At 41.2% G+C, this 13,806-nt stretch overlaps 1 protein-coding gene across 1 annotated transcript; it reads right to left on the bottom strand.

The window, feature by feature from the left end:
• Positions 1 to 10: 10 nt before the first annotated feature.
• On the bottom strand, positions 11 to 12,629 carry LOC121889567 (CTD nuclear envelope phosphatase 1A). The gene is made up of 8 exons (XM_042401610.1): positions 11,864 to 12,629; positions 8,709 to 8,775; positions 6,662 to 6,780; positions 6,484 to 6,555; positions 5,799 to 5,915; positions 5,519 to 5,630; positions 3,562 to 3,646; positions 11 to 1,403 (listed from the first exon to the last, which is right to left on the bottom strand). Exons 1-8 carry the CDS (start codon positions 11,966 to 11,968, stop codon positions 1,343 to 1,345), a joined length of 738 nt encoding a protein of 245 aa, XP_042257544.1. The 5' UTR covers positions 11,969 to 12,629; the 3' UTR covers positions 11 to 1,342.
• Between the last annotated feature and the right edge of the window lie 1,177 nt (positions 12,630 to 13,806).

Below are 13,806 nucleotides of genomic sequence, written 5' to 3'. Positions count from 1 at the left end.
GAGCTGGATATAACTGGTCGATACTGACAAGTGTTTTTATTAGTAACACAGACCTGGAGACAGAGCCAATAAGAAGCCGCTGTGAGCCTTGACAAGACTGACATTGTTCAGAAGGCATTTAAAGACGGAGGGTCTAACAGTTGAACCCATACAGTAAAGAGGAGCAGGTAAAAACTGAACGGGGAAGGCTGCAAATATGAATCAAATACAAAAAACCAACTGCAACAAAAACAGAAAGGGGGCGGGGGGGAAGAAAGTAAGTGCAATTCCTATCAGATGAAATCAGGATGGCATCGGATGGCAAAGGGGGAGAGCAAAATGTCATGGTATGCAGAAGTCATATTATCGTATATTATGGTAATAGAGAAACAATCAGATATGGAAAGGTGACACGGCAGTCCACATATCGTTACAAGTCATTCTTTTCTTCTTTTTTTTTTTTGTAACTTGTAACTTTTCAGTCTTTATCACTGAGTCCCAAGAGGAGCTTTGGGGGAAGAGTGATGGTTATGGCTGAAATAAAGAAAAAAAGAAAAAAAAAAAAAAAAAAAATCTCAGGCTGCTTGGCTGTTTGTCCAGAAAACGTCTATGGAGGGCATGTTGCAATCAAAACTCCATCAAATTACATCGTTTAAATGGATCCATTCATGTTGGGGGTGGGGGGAGGGAAAAAAAAAAAAAGAACCGTACCTCAGGAATCAATCAATCATCGTTGAGGTATGAGGTTGATCTTAAAAAGGGGCGGTTTTTCTATTGTCCCCTACTCAGTTGCTCCGAGAGGTTAAGACAGTAAATTGAAGAGTTTTCTGCAGAAGTGCAATATCTGGTAATGATGGAGAAGAAGAAGAAGAAGAAGAAGAAGTAGAAGAAGAAGAAGAAATAATAATGTAGAATTGTCTTTGTTGCTTTGCTGATCCTTCTCCCCCTTCCCGAATCGTCAAAAAAGTTTAAAAAGGACTAACGAACTCAGCAAGCATACTTCGACTCACGTACACAAGCTCACCTCCATACGCACAGTCAGTATCAGGAGCGATAAGGCAGAGAGGCTCCGTTTTGTTTTGGAAAAAAAAAAAAAAAAATACAAATAAAGAACCAAGAGGAAAAAAAAAAAAAGAAAAAAAAAAGCTGGCTCCCTTCCCTCCCCAGTAGTTTCTGGGCTCTGGTGATCCCGTACTGTTCATCCCGTGTTAGGCGGTCACCCCAACCCTCCTCTCCTCAGGACGCGTCTGAGAGGCTCAGAGAGGGCTGGTGGGTCGTCTGAATGGGAAACGGAGGACAGGGTGGAAGCCGGCAGAGAGGAAGAGGCTGGTCAACAAGCCCCACCCCCTCTCCATTCAGCCAATCACCAGAGCCGGTGCTGGTGGAGGTTTCGACTGAGGACGGATCGGACATCAGCAGTGAACCTGGGACAAAGAAAGAGAGACAGTCAGGTTAACTGTTTGAAATTTTTTAAAAAAAGGAATAGTTCGACATTTTGACCAACACGCTTATTTGCTTCCTTTCTGAGAGCGATGTAAGAAGACATCAATCTCATGTTTGTATATTCAGAACAAAGCTGGAATGGTTAGCTTAGCTTAGCATAAAGACTGGAGGCTAGCCTTGTTGTCTAAGGTGAAAAATTGTGCCTACCAACACTTGAAAAGCTCACTAACACTTTGTATCTCATTTGTTAAATCGATGTATAAACAGAAATGTAAAAATGACAGTTTATGCACAGAGTCAACAGCTACTAAATGTACAAAGTGTCATTTTTTACACCTCTGTTCACGAGTGGGTTAAACATATGAAATGTGTTAATTACTCAGCTTTGTTCGACATGTTTTTAAACTTTAGAGAGAGCCAGGCAGGCGGTTTCCTCCTTGCCTCCAGTCTTTATGCTAAGCTAGGCTAACCACATCCTGAACCCAGCTCCATACTTAACGCACAGACATGAGATAGACAGATCTTTTGATCTCACTGGAAAGAAAGAACATAAGTGTATTTCCCAAAATATTGAACTATTCCTGGGAACGTCTTGCAAAATATTCCCCAAGATAGCCTTCAAAGTGAACCACGTCTGCAACATGACAGACAAGTCAAGTTTCAGTTTCATTAGTACTTTAAGGGAAACTTCAACCAGTATCATTACAATGTGGGTTTGATATGTAAATGAACAATGTTCAACTTCCCTGCATGTCGCCTGCACACAGAGCTCCCCGCTCATTTGCAACAAGTCTGCCAGGTGACGCAAAACTTTTGGAGATCTGCCTTCGGCTACAAACTACGTTTCCGCATTTTCTGTAGTGGTGCCTTCAAGGACGATAAAAAACACTCCCGCCTACCATGTTACACTAGCAATAGGGAGAAGCTAAAATATCACACTACTAAATGCTTTAAAATATCAGTATATTTGGAAGAAATCTAGTTTCATGATACAAGGCCGAATATTGCGCTGTTGAATCAGACACAACAGAATCTGGAAGAGGAAGCGACAACCAGAGTAACGTTACAGCCGCAGACTGACTTTCAGCTGCTGAGTTTCTCTCAATAACACAAACAAACAACTATACAATATGTCAGAGCTGAGATGTGATATCGCGCTGTGTGATCAGACAAAACCAAGTCTGGAAGAGGAAGTGACCACTGAAGCTACGGTAGAGCCACAGCTGAAATAGAGGGGCTGCAGCCGGGTTAGCTTTGCATCATCAACCGGCGCCTGCCTGGTTATCATCGTCAGAGACAACGGGATCAGAACAGAAAACCCTGCACTGCAACAAACTTCATGGTCCTTTGGTAAACCTGACTTGTTTTCGGACTTTGCTGGCTCTGAATACAAAACACAACAACAGCAACTGTGTGCTGCCTGTAACTTGCGGACGGCTGCATTCAGCTTTGACCGCAATCTGATCCGGCTTGTTGTCGTCCAAAATAGGTCAACGAAACAGTGTTTATTTGCAAACTGTTTCGATGCACTTAGACTTAATGAGGAAAAACGTTTTTGTAAATAAAAATAAGCCTCAGTGAAGAGGATATAACGCTGCACTAACTTTGTCTTTGGTGCTACTCTGGCTGGTAGAGTGAGTCAGTCTGATTGGACGAGACGCGCACAGTGCATTCTGGTTGTTGTAGGATTCCCCTTTAAGAGCGGTGCGGGGGGGGAATCTACAGCCTTTTTCTCAGTTTTCTGTTGTTATAGGGCACAGATTTCCAAAATGACTGCTCATCTCTACTACAAAGGTGACCTAGTTTTAAGAAATCATCATATTCACTGCAGGGAATTTTTCCTTTAATCAGACTATGCACCATATTATGTAAAAAAACATTTTGGAGCTATAAGCAACCAGTGTCAGTTACTCAGAATAAGGTCAATAAGTTGTTCCCTGCAGTCAGTGTAAGTGTAGCCACAATTTGACAGGTGTTCACATTTACCAAAGACTAAAATCATGTGAGCCAGTTGCAGCCATTAGTTTGCACCTCTTAAAATACCACAGACCATTTAAAAACAGGCGATATGCACAAGACATGAAACGGTGGCTGAAGTAAAAAAAGTGTTTTCATGACAACTTCTTTGATGTCTTTTACCTTAGTGCGTCCAGCATAGGCAGCAAGTTAAGAAGTGCTGTGTCACTAGGGTCGCTGAACCAGGACTTGATGGGTATTGCATTGTCTGGAGGGCAAAAAAACAAACAAAAAAACAGCCGGTCAGTCATGTCAGAGAAACGGACATGGTTGTGATTTTACGCTGCTCTCTTAACGAGGCCACTGAGAGTTAGAGGAGCTGCGGATTTAATGTGCTGTTTCAGCATTTACAATACATGCCTTGTACTGAGAATAAACTGCTCAATTATTTGTCCTGTTCCTGGCGCAGCACATGATGAGTGTAGGACGAAGCCCCGTTTAATTTTGTTGGAGAGAGAGAGATGAATGTACACAGAATATAAACAGCTGAATATACACTCCGACCTGTTACCGACAGAACCTTTTTCACAGCAGACGTTTTGACTTGTCACAGCACGTTTAATAATAACAACGTCAGTAATGGCTCTGTTCTACTGAAGTGTCTCAGTAAACCTTGACAGGAAGTGTGTTTCCACCCACCTCTTCTATGCATCTTTTCAGTTTGTGCATAAAAATACCTGAGTTGAAACCCTGGAAATTAAAAAAAATGCAAAACCGACAACAGAAATACTGCAAAAAAAAAAGTTGGTGTATAGATAAAAACAAGATGCAACCAAGTACAATGAAAACAAGACTTGTGAATAAATGAATGAATAACGGAATAAATCATGATGTCGCTCAGGTCTCCTCCGCTACACATACCTTGCGAGGCGGCTGGATTTGCGAGATCACGCGAGAATCCATCTCCAAGTTATTCGCTTGTGTCCAAACCACCAGTGGTTCGGATGCGCTATGAGGATTCTCGCATGATCTCGTGAATCCAGCTGCCTGGCAAGGTTAAGACGGTGATGGTTCATCCGATCACCTGCCAAGTGTTTTTTTTTTTTTTGAAAGTGCCTGCTCATTTTCCGAGGACGACTTCTCAGATGGTTCTGTGTAACAACAGGTCAGGTTATCACTACATGGAAGAGCTGAGAAATGGCAGCAGACTAAACTGCGTTCTTAATTATGTCATCTCATTGCCCCCCTTTTCTTCTGCAAAGATTTAATGACACTCGACTGGAGAATTCGTGCCAACTGTTGATGTTGATGTGCTCAACTCCTGATATTCACATTACTGTAGTTGATGAGAACACGCATTAATACTCTTTTTTTTTGCTGATTTTTGGGAAGTTCGGTTTCAATTTATGCTAAATTTGAATAGTAACTTTACTATTGTGACAGTGAGCAACAATACCAGGACCCTGAAACTGAAGCTGCTAAAAGGAATTCAGCCTTCATTCATTTTATTATTATTATTTATTATTTACACCTGTGTTTTTCCTGCTGTGACATGTCAAAATGTCTTTGTGAAGACGTTTAAGCTGTGTCGCTTAAGGCTTCTTTATTTTGATCCCCAATCAGTGACTCATGATCGACCTTGAAAGCATGTTTATTTTACTGTAAATTCAGAGACTGAGTGAGTCAGTGGTTCCCAAACATTTCTGTGGTGTCCCTCCTCCCTGTAATTCAAAAATGAATCAGATTCATAGACCTTTATAACAGAAACATTTTAACTGGTAATAGAAAAAGCAAAGGTGGAACTAATAACATTAACGATGGTTCTGTTCCAGCGATTATTGCAATCAAATAGTGCAATAATTGCTTCATTAGCAACACCTGTGTTTAACACTATCAAAACGTCTCCTGTGAAAAAGGTTCATTCAGTTTAACGCCATATTTAACCTCCTGCTCATGTGTGACCCCCCCTTACAATCAATCTGCAGCCCCACAGTTTGGGAACAACTGGTGTAAGCGCAGCTATTTGTATCATTTGCACAAACATAACATTTCACATATTTGAAATTTATCCAAACAGTATTTTCCCCATGGAGACTGATGTACAGTGATTCTAAGTGACTCTGTGAGGTTTATGTCTTACCTGGATGGCTACGATAAGCACCAGGCGAGTTGTCCAGGATGACAATACTGGACAGGTCATCGTGTACTACAGACAGGTCTTTAATATAACTACCTAGATCCAATGTACAATGCTGAGAAAGAAACAAAAACAGGTCAGTGACACCATCAGAAAGGTGTTCAATAGAATAAAGAGACTAGTCTGAAACAACAATGACATTTAAAAGACTCAGTGGGACCAAAGAGCCTCATCAATATAATGCCTCCTGTATAAACATATAACCGTGTTCACGCTGCAGTACCTGTCTGTAGTATCTGCGTTTCAGGATGTTCCTGTTATTGTCCAGCTTGTCTGCCACCGCTGAGCCGTAGATCTCCATACTGGCTGTGAAAACCACCAGCTCATACCACTGGCTCACCTGTGTACACACACACACACACACACACACACACACACACAGAGTACAGTGCACACAATAGTTTGAGTACACAAGTTACAGTCAATGCTTAAGGATCAACATCCAAAGCAAACACAGTTTTAAGTAGGGCTGGGCAATTTACCGATATTATAATCAATATCGTGATATGAGACTAGATATTGTCTTAGATTTTGGATATTGTAATATCATGATATGGCCTTAGTGTTGTCTTTTCCTGGTTTTAAAGGCTTCTTAACAGTAAAGTGATGTAATTTCTGAACTTGCCTTTACCCACTTAGTCATTAAATCCACATTACTGATGATTATTTATCAAAAATTCCAGTGTCGCAACATCAATATCGAGGTATTTGTGATATTTTGTCCATACGGCCCAGCCCTAGTTTTATGACATCATGTTGAGTGAGAGAGTGATGGGAAAGATGACAGACAGGATAAAAGGTGAGAAAGACTCGAACAATGTGTGCTTTCATGTTCTCGAACATGTTGATCTAATATTCAAACACAGACAGTAACACCGATCACAGCAAACTGTTCGACCGAAACTCACCACTTCTAAAAAGAAGTCAACATGCGGCCTTTTATGTACGAAGAATCTGACTGGGTGCTTATCGATGACGACCTGCGTGGAAAAGTTAACAGAAGAATGTGGTTCATTTAGGGAAAAAAAACAAGTGTTAGGGCAGATTTGTGTTCAAACATGCACGTGTACAGGTGAGCGCCCGTACTTTGAGGATGAAGTCTGGCGGCGTGCCAGGTCTCACTGTGGGTCTGAGGACCCCGTCATGGTGAGAGTGAATCAGCGTCTCATCCAGGTCCAGGACCAGAATCTTCCTCTTTACTGCATCTGGAGTTAATTAGAGAAAAATGTAGACGTATGTGATACTTTATTTAGTATGTTGAAATGCACACAAGAGACCAGTTTACAGGGAGAAACCGGGTCACACAGGAAACTGCGCAGCATGTTTACATGCGCTGTCGCAACCTGGTTACTATCACATCTGTATATACACAATACATAAACTAGGTCAAAATTCAGATTTCAGTTCTACCCCTGACCCCGTTTTTGGAATGATGGCTAACTTAATTGCTGCTTTCTGATTTTTTTTTTTTTTCCCCTCGAGCGTTTGGACAGAGACAACAGGCTCTGACTTTAGTGAGAGAGTTCACAGTTTCACCTCACAGCTCAAATGCTTCCAAATTTTACAAACAGACAACTCTTCATCTGTGGAAACTGACTTCTTCAAACTTATAGAGGCTAATTTGTGGCCGAGTAATTAAATTAATAATTATTTCCCTTCTTTCTTTCTTATTTTTAGCTGCTGCTGCTCTACCGCAGCTAATTCAATTCAATTTACGTTATTTCATGCTCACAATGCTGTCAATAAAAAGCCACTTTACGACTGAAGGAATCAGTCTTTAACTGGAGACTGGACCTGGCTCTCCAGCCGAGGTCACTGTAAAAGAGTTTAGAGAGGCGAGTAAAGTAGAACTGAAATACAATCCTTCCTCCGAGTCAAGAAGAGTGTGCCTTTGAATGAGCTCCCTGCAGACAGAAGGGAAGCTCATTCAGAGCGCGCGCACACACACACACACACACACACACACACGCACACACACCAGTCCATGTTAGTGTAAGGGCTGCCTGTAACATTTGCATTTCCTCTCTACTTCCACACCACAGACATGTCAAGTCAGGACAGGACAGGAAACTAAATTTATTTTACTTCTTTTGGTCAACATGCCAGACAGTGACTGTTTCACTCAAATGTTTTTGGGGCAATTGCTGGTTACCTAATACAGCGGCTTACCATCTACAGCCAAATTAGGCAGTCTTTTAATATAGCATTATGGTTGCAGGTCTCTTAAAAAAAAAGCTGCCTTTTCATTAAGAAAGGTTTGACGAGGAGCGTAACTCTAAATGTCATATATTATTTACATTATGCAGTTTTCATACTACATTCTTTTGGTGTTTTACACTAAATACAAAGCGTGAATGTTATAAATGACGTGTGGTTTTGGCGACAGATATTCATCTCATTGCACACTGTACATTTACAGCTGTCCGACAGGCTGACATTTCCTGTTAAGTGCTGATGTTGTCTTGAGGCAAAGTCAACTGTAATGATATGAGGATGTAAACTCACTGTACTGTTGTGTTCTCAGTAGGAAACATACCTTCGTCAAAATGCCTTAAACGCAGAGCAATCTTTTCTTGGTATGCAATTAAAAAGTCTCAAGACAAGACAATAACTGACAGATGTGCAGTAACACAAGAGTCTTGACTGTGGTTTTGGATCTAGACATCTGATCCGCCTTAATAAATACACAACTGTAACCCAGACGAGAAACGCAAATTACAGCTGACTGCTCGTCTGACTTTCCTCACACGGAGGAGAAATGTCTTGTCGAGTGTGTCTGAATTCAACAAACGGTGATGTTGGTTTACTGAGGTGAGGGGCAGTCGTGAGAAAGGGGGTCAAGCTGTGTGTTTGTGTGTCTCTGCCGTATTGTCGTGTGGTTGATAATGATTTTTCTTCCTTGACAGACTGGTTTAACTTCTACTTGAATTTCCACAATACAAATATTACGTGATAGTGTCTCCACTCTGTGCCATCTAGTATCACAAAAATTCAAAAAACAAAAAAAAAGGGAGTCCAGGTGAGCTGTATTTGTCGTACTTCCCCAGTTATCTCTGGTAATTCTTCACAAACTCACACAGGGGCCTTGGCGATTTACCAAAGCAGTCATATCATAAAACAACTGTGTACTCACTGAGTCTGTTTCTGGAGATAGGCGACAGAGGCAAAGTGTCGTATCGCACCGTCTGATATTGGATTATCTGCAAATGAACAAGGCAGATGAAACAGTCAGACGACGCTTTGCAGCAGAAAATCAGGCTGCTGCACAAACAGTAAACCACACACTGAACCATATTTTATTAATTATAATGTAGACAGATTCCTAATGTGTTTTGTAACTTTAACTGTGAGAAATTTGAAAGAAAGAATGAAAGAAGTGAACTAAACCCTCCGATCATATAATTTCTTACTCTTAGACACTCCGTGTCTGTCTTCATTTCCAAGGCAATAAAACTTTGTGTAATTTCTCACAGATGGACAGTCAGGCTCTTTTGGGGTATGAGGAAGTGGCTTATGTTATCTTAACCACTAAGATCCACTGTCCAGTTTTTAAAAAACATCACGATTGAAACTTAAAACTGAGCTTAGGTTGAGTTAAACCAAATGTGATTTAATATTAGAACAAATATGTCCATTTATCACCATCCTAAAAGTTATATTTTGAACCTTTAGACAATACATTCTTGGCAAACTAGTTCTCTTCTTCTGCTATACATCAGAGATTTAGAGCAGCGGACACCGTACTGGAATCCTGAAATGAACTCAGCTGTGTCCACTCTATGACTCCACCACTCTAACTTCCTCGCTCCGCTGTGGTCAAAGTGACTACAGAGAGGATCCTTTCCAGTGCCGCTCTTGCCCAGGGGCTATGCACTTTTCTTCACAGGGCTATTTTTATCCCCCCCAGCTGTCAGTGGGTGTCAGCGGAGCATAGGGCACACGTAGAAAGGGAGACTTGCAGGGTGACTTTGACTGAGCCTGGGCTGCTTGGTACCTAAGCATTGGACAGGGCCTCCCTGTGTGTCCCCTCCCACTGCTGCCTGGCAGAGCAAGCTTGGGGGAAGCCTATTGGTGGTGGCAGCAGCTGCTGGGCACCGCAGGGGGACCTCACCCTCGACTCAGCTCAAGAGCGTCCATCTGGACCCCAGACCTGCAAACTTGGACTGAACCCTCTTGCCTCCTGACTTAGAGCTACGACTAACATTTCAGCTAGTTTTGCTTTAACCCCAAAAACCCAAAGAATTCGACTCATAATTGAGATAATGAGTGAAGAAAAGAGGAAACCCTTTGGCGTAGATGTAACTACGGCTGAAACTAACAAAATGCCATAAAACAGTGAAAAAAGCACATTAGATTTTCCTAAAACCAAAGCTGATACCTTAAAATTAAATGTTTTGTCTGCTCCAACTGTCTAAACCCCAAAGATATTTCATTTATGATGACGTAAAACTAAGAAACGCAACAAATCCTCACAACTGAGAAGTTAGGAGATGTTTTGGCATTTTTGCTTGAAAATCACTTAAAACAATTCATCGATAATCGAAGAGTTGACAATTCATTCTCTGCCAACCAACTAATCTACAAACTGTTTCCGCTCAAGCTGTAACCAAGATACAAGTAATTTTACTTTAGAAATGGCTGCAAACTTGATTTTGGAGTTTTTTGTTGATTATCTAATTGTTACTCAGCTACACATCTGTCGTCTCCGTCACTGTATCGTTCAGGGAGATAATGTGCAGGACCATTACGCAACATCGTGGCAACAATCTCGTCATCTGTTTACACAGAGTAGGGTGCGCAGTATTATGACCTGGTGCCAATATTTATAATCCAATAAAGCCTTTAACGATCCAAAAGTTTGGATCTGGTCAATGTTTGCGTTGGTGTCTACTCGAATGGAAAACACTTTAAACTTGACTTGATTCACAAACAACAGAAGATGGAGTTCAAAGAGGATAATTAGATTTATAAAAGGGGTTATTATAGTTATAGTGAGGCAAACCCGGGCAGCTACAGACTTAAAATTCATATAAATATTTTAGTTTTAGAGGTGTTAAACGGGTCCTAAAATCCTCTCCTTACAATATCTTTCATCACATGCACCTGTCACGGTTTACCTGCCTGCTACCTATAGGATCACCTACATCGCGTCGCTCGTGTACATAAGCGCTTGCTGGATCATGACATTGTTCTAGTGCATCACACGCTGTAAACAACAGAGCTAAACTGTGAGTGAAAACGAGAGAAACAGAGGGAGAGAGAGGGAACAGTGCGCTCTCTGTGCTGACATAATCCCTCTCACTTCAGCCATAACATGGACTGGACTACTCACTCTCAGGGCCTGTTGACAACCCGCAAGTGTTACTGCCACACAATAAACTGCAGACAAACCTCGAACAGCGAGATGATTACAACACGCAGGGCGCTCCTCCAAGCTTTGTTGGCTTGACACAGAGTTGGAGTCGAAGTCCACTCATACATTACAGCACATATGCAGGTCTATTAACGACACCAGCGACACCTGTGCGTGTGTCTAAGTTACAGGCTTCTGTCACCTTAAATGCCATGTTTATTATGGAGGCATTTTGTGAGCAACTGAAGGTGACCTGCAGGATTGCGCTGGCTGCTCCTCGAACATAGGAGGTTGGATGTGGGAGATTTTCCACTTGGATGAGCCAACATCTTGTCACATCAAAACAAAACAGCCTGATGTATTAATTTAGCGCTGAAACAGTAGAATGATTAGTTGATCAACAGAGAACTTTTTGTGATAATCGATAAATTGCTTGTCATGTACAAAGGGGGGAAAAAAGTAAAACATTACCTGATTCCTGCTACTCAAATGTGAGGATTTGCTACTTTTCTCCATTTTAAATTGATATCTTTAGGTTTTGGACTGTCAGTCAGAGAAAATAAACTTTTTGAAGCTCTGGGGAAACGGTGATAGACACTTTACACTATTTTCTGCCAGTTTATATACATAAATAATGTACTGAATTGCAATAACCATTAACTGCAGCCCTATATGACACATATATGTTGTGATGCACTTATTCAGTTAATGGGGATTTGTCCATACCTTCACATGTTACACATCATTTTGCTAAATGTTCATAGCTGATGGACACGTTGACACGTGACACTTCATGAGAAACACAGACAATATAACAAGAAAGTAAACTGAGCATCTTTCATGTTTAGGCATATGGGAGCCATGGCAACGTGAATACTTTTTTCCTCACTTGTCTCAAAAGCAATAAACCAAATATCTTTTAACCCCATTCTCACCGTCCGTAGGTGCTTCCTGAGGATGTACATGATGAAGCCCCATATTCTCGACGTTACGCCGAGAAAAGTGCGGATGCCAAGTAAACACTGCCGGGTCTTCAGCATGTTGACGAGCACGCAAAGACCCCCCAAAGAAACTCAACTTCAATTCTCAGTTGATGGCACGCTTTTTGCCCGATGTTGTTGAGACAATCAAAGAAGTCAAAATCCGTTTTTTTTTCTTTTCTGTGGCCACAACCGCCAAACTAGCAATTGTTCAAATTAAGAGGCCAAGCAAACGTGTGAGTACCTCGCTCTGCACACTTGTGGCACAATTAACATTTAAGTAGACTGCATTCGCATCATAACTGTGAAAGACAGACGTGGTGAAAAGAAAAGCTGCTGCACGACGGCTGGCTGCTGCTGCTGTGGATCTTTAGCACGCAGCTAGTTGACAAGCTAGCTCCAGAGCTAGCGCTAGCTCGACGGGGTGACCACCTTGAACCTCGGACAAAAATACCCCAAAAGAGCTGCGGGGCCGCTCGCTGTCAAGCACCGGTTCAACGCTCCTTCTCTCTGCGCGGCGCCCGAAGAGAGGCCGTTTAAAAAAAAGTTCCCCAAAGTGTAACCGGCCCGGGTAAAATCAGCTTGTAGTCCAGTGGAAATCCGGAATGAAACTGCGAGCCGCCATCGCCGCCTTTGCCGTCACTTCCGCGAGGGAGTCCTGAGGTCGCGCGCAGCACGTCCACGTGGAGAGAAAACAAACCGACGTGGACGAGCAACAGAGTGCCAATGTGCTAAATACATGAACCAGTTTTCTAGTTGTTGTTTTTTTTTTTTTTGCTTGTTCCGTTGTTTCTCTGATACTCTCGCAGTGCATTTTACCACAAACGCGCTTTCTGGTTTTACTTTTATGTAAATAAATGAAGTTTTGTTCTAATTTTTACAGTCAACAAGCCTCATTAAGCCACTGTGGTTTAAGACGTTTTAAGATGACACTCTACTTTGAATAATAATTTGCGTCTAATATGTTTTTTTCCAAGAAAAAAGTATAATTACCACATTGCCGGTTATTTCTGAGGCTTGTTGTGCTATTTCTTAAGATTGTTGTGTTGTTATTTTGTGTAACTTCCCCTTAGTGCCACCAAACTGTGCATTCCTTGTACAGTGGAATCCAAAAGTCTGACACCACTATTCAAGATACTTCTATTTTGTTTTGAATGTAATACTATTTTTTCATTACAAATGATAATATCAGCTTAACACTTTGAGTGAAAAGTTGAATCTTTGAACATGAATTTCAGAATATCTTAGTATTTAGTATACACCCCTTTTATATTAGATAAATATTAGACTTTCAATGTGGTCTCACACTTTTGGACCTCACTGTATGTGTACACATACTTGGCCAATATAGATGATTCTGATTAAAATCCTTAAAATGACATCTACTCTTTGTTCATCCTTTTGTCACAAATCATGCTTGTAACCCCTTAAATCAGATTTTCAATGACAACAGAGAAACTTTCTACTTTCAGCAGATGAAAACAGCCTTCTAGCGTCAAACTCTGCACATACAGTACCTCATTCTACACAGTGAAGCTCAAACATCCAATTGTTAGGAACAAGAGGAATTTTTTTTTTTTTTTTATTGGAGGGGGACTTTCAAGTTGTAAAACAATATATGGAAAAATCCCCAGGGTGCGGTCAAATACTTTTCATAGCAACCATATATCTATTTGGCAGAGACGGCTTTTACAACTTTTATCAGCTGTTAAGTTCAGGGATTGCCAACTACAAAGTTAATGCGAAAAAGTTTATGTCCAATGTAGTATTTGAAACTGTTAGGAAGCTAATAAACAATATCCATCACTAATGATTTTGTGATATTTAAAATTGGAAATGGTTTAACTGGAGATTAATAATCATTTGGGGCAAGTGGACTTGGGGGGAATTAAAATTTT

The sequence above is a fragment of the Thunnus maccoyii genome, chromosome 22, assembly GCF_910596095.1.
Source record: "Thunnus maccoyii chromosome 22, fThuMac1.1, whole genome shotgun sequence".
Classification (NCBI taxonomy): domain Eukaryota; kingdom Metazoa; phylum Chordata; class Actinopteri; order Scombriformes; family Scombridae; genus Thunnus; species Thunnus maccoyii.
Note: the sequence above shows the minus strand (reverse complement) of the source record. Positions and strands in the feature narration are given on the sequence as shown.

Excerpts from the sequence above, each read along its gene's own strand:
- LOC121889567 (XM_042401610.1), bottom strand. The coding sequence starts at position 11,968 with ATGCTGAAGACCCGGCAGTGTTTACTTGGCATCCGCACTTTTCTCGGC. Across the intron at positions 5,631-5,798 it reads AACGCAGATACTACAGACAG|CATTGTACATTGGATCTAGG; the intron begins GTACTGCAGCGT and ends TTTCTTTCTCAG. Across the intron at positions 1,404-3,561 it reads CCTATGCTGGACGCACTAAG|GTTCACTGCTGATGTCCGAT; the intron begins GTAAAAGACATC and ends TCTTTGTCCCAG.